Below are 11,367 nucleotides of genomic sequence, written 5' to 3'. Positions count from 1 at the left end.
GGTCTATTGTACGCAGCCTTACCCTGCATTTCTGCGAAAGCTAATTTCCACGACTCAAACCCGTGACCTCCTAGCCACATGACAGCAACTTTAACATTAAGCTTATGAATATTAAACACACTAGGTCAAATCCATCTATCCAACCAAGTTCCAGAATTCTTCAAGAGTTTCTCATTCAAGGAATGCACAAGTACATTGAAGGCGAAAAGATTAATCAAACTTGATAAAATTACAAAGATTACATTGTATATCTCCATCCAGCTACACTTGCTAATGTTCTTGAACTCTCACTGTACATTGCATAACATCTGCAATCAGCATAGCCAGGTGTCATTCAACAGGGGAGAAAGAAGGCGAATGGGAGAAAGCATTAAATTTGACAGCAAACTTGAATAAAATCAAGATGGTGAAGTAACCTAGCCCACCAGTATATTGATTGTTAAACTCACGTAAATAAACTACAAAATAGTAACAGTTTTGCAGTGCCCACCCGACTTTTACCGAGGGGGGCTAAATTTTCATTTGTCAGCAATAAATTTTTTCTTGTTTGGACCAATTCATATGGCAGGGAATCTTGATTCTTAACAATGAAAAATTCAATTATTAAACAAGCCATATAACAAGGATAAGTATGCTCCTTCAAGAGAATGATAAAGCAGCAAGACGATTTTTAGTTATCGCAGGAAGAGAAAGATTTGAAACTACAATTAGCAACAAAGTTCAGAAGTGCAATCATACTACTCACATTATTAAAACCAAAAGAGAAAAAAGAGACGCAAATGGATCAAATAAATTTGAAACTTGGATGAGAGCATCAGTTAGCACCTCAATATTATCCTTACATCCAAGCTTGACTTCCATTCTAGTTCTCCATCTCATGAGGAAAGCCATATACTCCATACACAAAAAACTAAAGCTTTCTCCGTGTCAAATATCACCCTACATTCTCAATTTAGCTCTGCTAACTATGCAACAAAAAGTACAAATGCATATCAGCTATTAAGTTTGATTGCAAGTAAGACATACATTCAACAGAAAACATGTATTACAATAATGACAACAGTTCCAACTTCCAAATTTACGATTTAAAGTATGATAATGATACAGCAAATGCCAACCATCATGGACAGCTGCAAATTGCTAGCACTCAGACAAATCCATCATACTGGTGCACAAATAAGCAAGAACGTCACCATCTCTCTACTTCAAATTTATTAGTGCTTTTGGTTATGCATTTATATTCCAATGTAATGACATTCTACTAACTGTAACTTCCTGCAATATCAGCTTTATTTTAGTGATTGCAGTCCTAATAAACAATCTTGGTTTGTGTTATAGATTGTGAGCATGAACAAGAGTCAACCAATCTACAACTTGCCCTCCCCCTCAGATCCCACAAGCACCCAATCAGTTTTAATAACAAACTTACCTAAAAAATCAATGTAATAATACTCAACACTAAAAGGAAAGAGAAGCTAATGTCGTCCACTATGTGGTAATGTAGATAATATGTTGAAAAAATTGCTATGTGATGAGGGTGTTAAAGAACAAAATCTTACTAACAACAATATCAAGGAGTATATGAATTGCCACGCTGCTTTAAATTCAATGTAACAATACTCACACATAAAGGAAGTGAAGCTAATGTCATTCACTACGTGGTAATGTAGATAATGTGTTAAAATATGTGCTATTTTATGAGAGTGTTATAGAAAGAAAAAAAAATCTTACTAACCAGAATATCAAGGAGTATTTGAATTACGACGTTGCTTTTCAATTTCTTGCTTTTGTTTCTCGACAACCTTATCCAAAGCAGCTTGCACAGCATCATGACCTCCAATAAGCAATCTGGTGATGACTTCTGGATCTCTTTCGAATCGTGCCTCCTCAAACTCCTTTCGGGCATTTTCTCTGAGAACATCCCGCCAAAGGATGCCTTGAGAGTTGGGCCACATGAAGAACCGGGTGCCCCGGAGGATGTCTCGGTAGAGACTTAGAGCCTCGCGACGAGAACTAGTGAGTCGCTGTCTAGTTAGGCGCTCATTCTCGTCATCATCTAGGCTCTTCTCCTTTTTTACCACGTGTCTATCCAATAGTTCCTCCACAGTGTCTGGACCATGGTGCAAGAGGCGATAATGATGCAAGAGCAATCTTGACTCGAGACAGTGATTCATAGAGATTGCTAGTGTTCGGAATTTTTGGACATTAGCAGCCATCTTTCACCTTGGTGACTTAGCTGGTAGGGTCAGAGAAACAAGAGTTTTAGAGCAAGCATATTTTATCAAAATGTCATACATTTCGCAAGATAAAAGCCAGTAGAATAAAGTGAAGTGAAAGAAATCAAACAAGTGAATCTCACTTTTCTTAAGAACGTTACAGACGTCCATACAGTTGGAACAATATTGTTTTTCTTAAGGAAAGCGATGAAACACAACAACCACAAGACCATTAAAGACAGAACCACATAGGTCAGATGTATTGCTGAGAAAAGCTGCATAATTAGCATTTTTTCTTTTTTGCTACGTTGCTAAACAACAAAAGCCAAAAGGACAGAAATAAAGTAAAACAAGTAGTGCATCTCTCGTGCTATGAGAGGTAATACATGACGGAAAAGCTCCAATGGACTCTCAAGACCTATGACCTTAAGTAGCTGCAACCACAATGATATGCTGGCATGAATGTTACAAAATCAACTCCAATCATAGAACCATAGAATAAAAAAGAACTTAGCATTTTCCAGTGAAACGTGAGAAATAGGGTTAAAGATAGAGCGAAACCAAGAGAAATCATTTCTCTTTTTTCATTTGGCCATGTAGGGAAAGAGCTCCAGCTGGGAGAATGGGAAAATTACAGAAGAATCTGTGAAATAAGATCCATTTTGCCTGTTCCATTCAGTTTGTTCAAAGTTCAAGATTCAAAAGAGCTAACAATAGGTTTCCAAGCAAATATATAACCAAACACCACAGAACAAAGAAAATTGGTGGCAAAAAAGAAAATTAGTCACACTGTAAAAGAAAAAGAAAATTACAATAGAGTAACACATAATAAAGCAATTTATTATACCCTGTCATCTTTTCAAACAGTTGAATTGGTATAAGCCAGTTTGGCGTATAGCTGAGCACAAATAAGTGAATAAGGAAAAAATGTAATCAACATCTGTGTTGAACTGAACAATGTATTAGCATAACAAAGTATACAATTATACATATAAAACTCGACATTTCATAGTGTGCCAATACTAGTTTCGTGTTATATCCAAAAGAGAAAAATGAGCAACAAAAACAACAGCTTACTGGCTACTTAATCATATTATGAACAATTTAGGTTCCAAGGCAAAATCAACTCAAAGTTAGCACTTTTAATATTTGCCCTTGCCCTTATTGACTAAGGGTGTAATTCATTAGAGATTAATTCTAATTAGTTCAGATCAAATGAATGCCTCGTGTTGGACACGTGGATTAAAATTTAACCCAACATCGAAATAAGAACAAGTAAGAATTGAGACCGACCTTTAATAGGAACCTGCTACAGTATTGAATAAGGGGGTTTCTAATTGACACCGGAGCTCTGAACGGCGACGGAAAAATTGAACGGAAATCTCAAGCTCTTCAATCCTCAATCACCTCCGTTTGAGGTATATAGATATGGGTGTGTTTGTGAATCTAGTGGTTGAAATGGAGGAGTCCTTTTGTCAAACAGGTGGTAGCTCGGGATTTTGAGAATGAGCTTATTGGGTTTTTTATTTCGTAAGACAGAGATCCGAGATCAGAAGGGGAAGCCATTGATGGGTCGGGTAAAAGAGTGGGTTTTTATTGGAGCCACGTGTCCATCAAATTTGAAAGGGGTGTGTGTGTTCAATATAGCTTTTAATTATTTAATTAATATAGTTGATAATAGGCGAAATGCATAAACAGCCTCTCCAAGTTGTCCACAAGATCAGTTGAACACCTCAACTGAGACCTTTTTCACTTAAACATATCACGTGATTAAAAACTCAACTCAATAAACACTCGACCTCACCAGGCCCCGTCGATTGTGTTACACTTGCCCTATTTTTTCACCCTCCCCCACATACTTTCCATCAATAAAGTGACCTTCATGATGAAAAACAACACCAATATATTCGTCCATGTGACTCGGTACTGAAAATGACAAAACAAAACCAGTCAATATTTCCTGACATTTTCAATTTTCCAGAACAAAAAAAACCCTAATCTAATAGCACATAACAGACATATAGCGATAAAATAGAAAAAAGCATGATATAAACATACCTTTATGCAATAATCGAAGCCACTTTACAACTGACTCCCCTTTTCACAAAAAATCCCTTGTCAAAACCCTAGGATGACCTTCTTTCATGTGATAAATCTTGAACCAAGCTACAATTCGAATAAAGAACAACTAATCATACTTAGTAAGTGAAAGAAATGTTTAATTTTGCAACAAAAATGTCGATTGAACCAAGCTTAATCGAAGAGATGAAGATGGGTTATTCAATGATAGAGAGAGAGATTAGATGGAAGAAACGATGAAAATTTACCTTTATGTTTTATGTTTTTAATTCTTTATTTCTTATTGTTTGTCCACGTGTCAGCTTCTAATTCGTTCTTATAAAAGACACCGGAGGTGTAATACATGCGACGGGGGCTGGTGAGGTCAGGTGTTTATTGAGTTGATATATTTAAGTGAAAAAGGTCTCAGTTGAGGTGTTCAACTGACCGTTATGAACAACTTGAAGGTGATGTTTATGTATTTCGCCTTGATAATACTACACTAATTTGTGATTATATAGTTAAATTGTTTAATTTAGTTTAACATAAGGTGTAAATAAGTATTTTCTGAAAGATGACAACACCTTAATTTTTAAGGCACAACCGCATAAGTACATTCAGGTATGGTTGGAATAGTAAGATGTTAGTTTAATTTCCATTGACTTACCATTCTCCCAATTTCTTGAATTCGCTACGTACATAAAAGATTTTATAAGAAAATTCTTAACCTAGCTCGATAATTAAATTGTGACACACTTAATAATAAAATTTAGTTCGATATTGTAGTATATGATGCATATATCAAGCTAAAGACATTGGATGTAAGGCCGATTCGGACCAATCAATCTATTCACTAAGTATTTACATGAGAAATTTCATTAGAGCTTTAAAATGTTTACATGTAATTCAATACGATCAATCAATAAATTCGTAACAATAAGAATCATCATGTTTGGACAAACCAAGGAGGGGACCAAAAACACCATCAACCCAACGTTTTAGACATTGAACGATGTTTTCGTTAACAAACTCGAAGAACCCTTCACATGGAACGTTTTCCCTCGAATCGTCGTCTTCTTCTTCTTCATGTTTAGGGTTTTGCAACTCCCAATATACTCTAACGCCATTACTAAACCTTGGTTCTTTGATTTTCACATAACGTTGTTTTAACAATTTAGACCTTGACAAAGGTGGCTGCAAATCCTTCAATGATGTTAGCTTCACTGGTTCATTGCTAGACATCTTCTTCGTAAAAGATAATCAAAATTCTTTTATCAAACAATTGATGCAATGTAAATTTAAGTGGATTACAACTTAAATGCATATTTTATAACACTATTTTATAACCTAAGTGATCTCATTATTGGATATGCCCCCAAAGCCTACTTAATCATCTACATGGATTGGGACGATCTTGAAGTATTCTAACTTTATTTTAGTAGGGATAAGATAAAGTTTGAAAGGCATTGTACGTACAGTCAAAATATTTCCTAGTTTGACAATTATTGGGAAGTTTTTTAAATAAAATTTTCACAAAACTTAAAAGGGCTTTGTGAAAATTTTCGTTTTTTTTTTGGAAAAGCACCTCAATCCACTTTTCAAGAAACTTTTTTTTTTTTGGTTAAAAGAGATTAAATAAATTAATTAAAAAAAACAAGCACTTAGTTGCAATGCAAATAAACCTAGACACAAAAATAAACACTAATAAATTACTTCAATGTATGAAATCCAAATATCTACTTTCTTAATATTGAGTTTGAACACAAATACTCCAAGTTTTTTTTTTTTACATAAATTTTATATATTTTGAAAATTATAAAATACGAATACCAAATATAAGCTATAATAATTAATAATCAAAATATTAGAAAATTATTTGAACAGAGTGTGATGGAAGAAATATCTCTTTGACTTTCTTACCAGTGATAATGTCACATAAAATGAGGCTATTTAAAAAAAGTATATATAGTATAATAAATCGAACACATATTGCATTTGGTAAATTTAAAATAAAATTAGGGCTACAAAAGCAACAAAATCCCAAAAAGAAAAAGAAAAAAAGAAAAAACGACACATAAAAGAAGGTTAATAACAGTAAGCAGCAAATTATTGAGAACAGCTGAATCCATCAGCAAAGTGTAAGCTATGGCCGTCACGAAATCCCTGTTACGTTTGAATATCTCTCGCAATTTTCTCAGTCCATTCTCTTCTCAGAGCAAATTCAAAACCTACACCTCTGCTTCCACCTCAGAGCTCGCCGCCGCCGACATTGACATCGACGACGGCGCCGTCGACATCGACGTCGACGACGGCGCCGTCGAAAACGGCGAACCCACCTGCCCAACTGAGCTATTATCAACAGAAGAAGCTGAAATAGCTGAAAAGATTCATTCTTTAATCAAAGACCATCACCGCAAAAACCCTGCACCCACCCCCACCTTAAACCCTAACGTCACTTTCCCTACTCTCTCCTTCGACTTCTCTACAACCTTCGATAACCGCCCCATTTCTCCGCGGGTCGTAAACCGGGTCATTGAAAAATGCGGGTCAGTTCGCCACGGCATCCCATTTTCACAGGCTTTAGCTTTCTTCAACTGGGCTGCTGCGCGTGACGCGCGTGGATATTTCCTAAACCCTGAGCCTTACAACGAAATGATCGATCTTTCTGGTAAAGTGCGCCAATTTGATGTTGCTTGGCATTTGATAGATTTAATGAAACTGAAAAATGTGAAAATTCCCATTGAAACTTTTTCGATTTTGATTCGTCGTTATGTTCGGGCCGGGCTTGCTTCTGAAGCTGTTCATACGTTTAATAGAATGGAGGATTATGATTGTAAGCCCGATAGGAATGCATTTTCTATAGTTATAGGGATACTGTGTAAGAAAAGAAGGGCACTAGAAGCACAATCTTTTTTTGATAGCTTGAAGGATAAATTTGAGGCTGATGTGGTATTGTACACTAGCTTGGTTCATGGTTGGTGTCGGGCGGGTAATATATCCGAGGCAGAGAGGGTTTTTCACGAAATGAAGGAGGCAGGGGTGCAGCCTAATGTGTATACTTATAGTATTGTGATTGATGCATTGTGTAGGGGTGGGCAAATTACTCGAGCGTATGATGTTTTCTCGGAGATGATTGATTCGGGTTGTCAACCTAATGCGATTACATTTAATAACCTTATGCGCGTCCATGTGAAGGCAGGGAGGACGGAGAAGGTGCTCCAGGTTTATAATCAGATGAAGAGGCTATCATGTTCCCCTGATGTTATCACGTATAATTTCTTGATTGATGCTCATTGTAGGGATGAGAATCGCGATGAAGCTCTTAAGGTGGTTAACATTATGGTTAAGAAAGGATGTGAAGCAAATGCTTCTACCTTTAACCCTATTTTTAGGTGCATTGCTAAGGCTCGTGATGTGAATGCTGCTCATCGATTGTATGCAAAGATGAAGGAGTTGAAGTGTAAGCCTAATACAGTAACGTACAATATATTGATGAAAATGTTTGCGGATTCGAAATCTACTGACATGGTAATCAAACTTTGGAAAGAAATGGATGAGAATGAAGTGGAGCCTAATGTGAACACTTTCAAGATTTTGATTTCCATGTACTGTGGGATGGGACATTGGAATAATGCTTACAAATATTTTAAAGAGATGATCGAGGACAAGTGCTTGAGACCAAGTGAGTCGGTTTATGACATGGTTCTAAAACAACTAAGGAAGTCGGGGCAACTAAGGAAGCACGAAGAATTGGTGGAAAAGATGATCGATAGGGGATTTGCTACTCGTTCTGTGTAAAGGGTCGCCAAGTTTGTTTGGATAGCTTATGGAGTTATGTCTTCAGCTGGACTGTGGAATCTCAGGAGCTCCGAGCACTGATGTTAAAAACTCGGTCTTGTTGGCCATACAAAGGCTGGAGTTGCAGCCATATTGATCTTGCATTTGAAACTTACTAGTGATGGAACATTTCGAGCTTACTGGCAAATTCATTTCCTTAAGAAAGTGAAAGGTAAGGATCCTTTTCTTTTGCTGAATGATAATTTAACGAGAAATGTTATGCCGCTGTTGCTCTCGGATAATCAGACTAAAGGCATTAAAGAGTATTTGATCTTGTAGTATAGGCATTAACACATATCGAAAAGTTTTCCTTTCAATCTGGAGTACATTGTACAGAATTTTGATTTGTTTTCTATATAAACATGTCCAAGTGTGACAAGATGTTTTGCTACCATGTCTCGATAGAAAGTCTTGTCATATTGTCATGCTTGAATAAGGAGCTTTGTCCAAAGAAAAGGTAAGAAGATCCATAATCAATTTATTGCAAATACAGTTGTATCGTGAAGGAGCCTTGGCGTAACTGGTAAGGTTGCTACCATGTGACCAGGGGGTCACGCAGGGGTGAAGCTAGGAATTTCATTTAGGGTGTTCAAACTTGAAATAAGTAAAAAAAATCCTCGATAAAGGGTGTTCAATATATGTTATATACCATCAATATATGTTATATATGTTATATACCATTAAAATCCAATATTTTACCTATATATACCATGTATATAACATGTATACCATGTTATATACCATCAGGGCTATGTACCTTAACCCTGAGGTCACGAGTTCGAGCTGTGGAAACAGCCTTTTGCAGAAATGCAGGGTAAGGTTGCGTACAATAGACCCTTGTGGTCCGGCACTTCCCGCGCATGGGGAGCTTAGTACACCAGGCTACCCTTTTTTATAGTTGCATCTGGAATGACGAATAAGGTTATGTCTTAACTAGGATTTTGCAAATAAATTAAGATAATGGTAAAAGAAAAGCCAATATATTAATCAAGAATCAATATCTCATGTTTATTTCATATTCAACTGCTGCCATATCATTACACCTAGATAAAATGATGTGTTACTCATGTTTATTTCATATACAATTGCTATTGATTCTTGGCTCATTCAGAAACCATACTTCCTTCCCTTGGCTGATTAAAATAAATGGTAAGTAATATGTTATAACATATTTAATTATACTGATAGTGTAAATAATCTTTACACTTTCAGTGTATATAACTTAAATCCGACCTTCTTAAGGGCTTTTGCCTTGGTCATCGATCTCGACTGCCACGGCAACGAGTTAAAGGACTACAGCCTCTGTGATAAGGGTTAGCTGGAGTTCTTGTTTTTTCAGTCCCAAGTTCCATAGATGGTGGAAACTTTATAAATTTCTTGTTGTTTGAAACCTCTGCTGTGGTTGAAAATGCAACTAGTGCAATGAAGAATAGAACAAGAATAACATTGTTTTTGTTTCCTCTTGTCTTAGCCATATTTTCTTTGTGATTTTTAATTTGTGTTACTAGGACAATATATAGACAGCTCTAATGAATATTAACCTTTCAATTCCATTAAATATAAAGTATGTAAATAGCCTAAGGTAGCATGAAGTTTGAGGAAATCCGTAGAAATCTTGGTTAGAGATTATTTGTTTCCTGGTCTCAAAATTACTAATGGATCCAAAATTTTAAGGTCATGAGTGCTCGAAAATTCACCAAATAAAAATTTTGGGTGGAGGAAATGATCTTGTACGACCAATATATATATATATGTATATATATATTAAAGCAAGAAAGTTGCCATATATAATTGACATTATGGTTATGCCAAGTGGCAAGCTAATAAATGCCAATAATATATGGTATGTTATGAAATAATAAAAGGAGAAGAATAATATTGCAGAGAAAAGTAGGGAGAGAGAATTCTTATTTCTTTTGAGATGAATTATAATGGAATATAACCCTTTATTTATATGGAAAGAATGACTTAGCCACCAAGTAATAATCCCTAGAATCTCTCTAAATATAGACATTTACCTTAAATACAATTCTTTTTATAACACTCCCCCTTGAATGTCTATTCAACAGATAATGTGTCTCGTTAAAACCTTAACTAAAATAAAACTCAATGAGAAAAAATTCTAGAAAAGGAAAAAGAGTACACATATCTAACAATACGCCTTTTGGTTGTCTCATTAAAAACCTTGCAAGGAAAAACCCAGTGGGACAAAACCTTGTAAGGAAAAAAGAGTGCAACGCGTATTAAACTCCCCCTGATGAGAGCATCATTTCACATCTTTAAGTATTTGCATTCCAATCTTGTGCACCATCTTCAAAAGATCTTTGGTAGAGATTTGATAAACAAATCAACCATATTAACTTGAACGAATTTGTTTCACCTTGAAATCATCATCCCTAATAGATGTATTGTCTTCATATGATCTTGTTGGAATCGTCAGTTCAATATCTTCACATAGAGTGGAAAACTCTTACTATCATATTATCATGCTTATAGTTATAGCAAGATACATTTGTGCACAAATTGCACTAAGGAAGTGGTACTTCAAGATCAAGAATTGTATATGCTTCAAGCAACTTAAATCCTTCATGGATTGTCATATAAGTTAAGTCATATAAGCCATATAACAGACTTTAGATGCATATCAAGTTTTCATGTTATGCTAGACATATAAGATATCGAAAACTGATTGCACATACCATTGACTTTATAATTTCAAGTGTTTGAACTACATGTCCAAAACTATATGTCTTTCGTATGAAACCAATTATATTCGAATTGTGTCTCTTTCATTTAGCCAATATTTTTGTCTCTGTATTCGACAGACTTAAGATCCTCATCTATACTTAGCGCTATGATAGATGTCGTCGACGAGCATTTTATATCGGTTCCAACCTCCTTATTTTTATATAGGTATAACATAGAGATATATCCATTCATACATTCAGGTACCTGAATCTCTCATGAGATTTCATGAAGTGTTATGTCATGTGATCTTCTAGGTCACTTGCCTCCTTTATTATGATCATTTTAATCATTTTCTAATCTTCTTTATCAAGAAGTTTATTTGAAACCGATTTGTCTATATGGTTTAAGTGTACCATAGACTTTGTCCTTCTAGGACTTAATATGAGCATTTTCAATGAGAATATAGTTACTTTCTTTGAGTCAGCAAATGCGTCTGGCATGCTTTGTAATATATTGCAAATGAATTATCTTTTTATGAACTTCAAGTTCATATTATCTTATTCGAGGA

At 35.4% G+C, this 11,367-nt stretch overlaps 2 protein-coding genes across 3 annotated transcripts; one reads left to right on the top strand and one right to left on the bottom strand.

The window, feature by feature from the left end:
• Positions 1–148: 148 nt before the first annotated feature.
• Positions 149–3,650, bottom strand: LOC107786637 (uncharacterized). Of its 2 annotated transcripts, XR_001648180.2 has the most exons (4): positions 3,510–3,650; positions 1,736–2,236; positions 826–965; positions 149–308 (listed from the first exon to the last, which is right to left on the bottom strand). XR_001648180.2 is itself a non-coding variant. In XM_016608153.2 (3 exons), the coding sequence occupies exon 2, from the start codon at positions 2,214–2,216 to the stop codon at positions 1,743–1,745; it is 474 nt and encodes a 157-aa protein (XP_016463639.1). In that variant the 5' UTR covers positions 2,217–2,236; positions 3,510–3,650; the 3' UTR covers positions 149–308; positions 1,736–1,742. The 2 variants fall into 2 exon arrangements, 1 of the variants encoding a protein (XP_016463639.1); XM_016608153.2 differs by lacking the exon at positions 826–965.
• A 2,633-nt stretch (positions 3,651–6,283) lies between these two features.
• Positions 6,284–8,500, top strand: LOC107812790 (pentatricopeptide repeat-containing protein At1g20300, mitochondrial). Its single transcript, XM_016637960.2, has one exon. It carries the CDS (start codon positions 6,420–6,422, stop codon positions 8,070–8,072), a length of 1,653 nt encoding a protein of 550 aa, XP_016493446.2. The 5' UTR covers positions 6,284–6,419; the 3' UTR covers positions 8,073–8,500.
• The last annotated feature ends 2,867 nt before the right edge of the window (positions 8,501–11,367 follow it).

This window comes from Nicotiana tabacum, chromosome 12 (genome assembly GCF_000715075.1).
Source record: "Nicotiana tabacum cultivar K326 chromosome 12, ASM71507v2, whole genome shotgun sequence".
In the NCBI taxonomy this organism is placed as follows: domain Eukaryota; kingdom Viridiplantae; phylum Streptophyta; class Magnoliopsida; order Solanales; family Solanaceae; genus Nicotiana; species Nicotiana tabacum.
This window is presented reverse-complemented; position numbering and strand designations above follow the sequence as displayed.

Coding starts and splice junctions, on each gene's coding strand:
- LOC107812790 (XM_016637960.2), top strand. CDS start 6,420: ATGGCCGTCACGAAATCCCTGTTACGTTTGAATATCTCTCGCAATTTT.
- LOC107786637 (XM_016608153.2), bottom strand. CDS start 2,216: ATGGCTGCTAATGTCCAAAAATTCCGAACACTAGCAATCTCTATGAAT.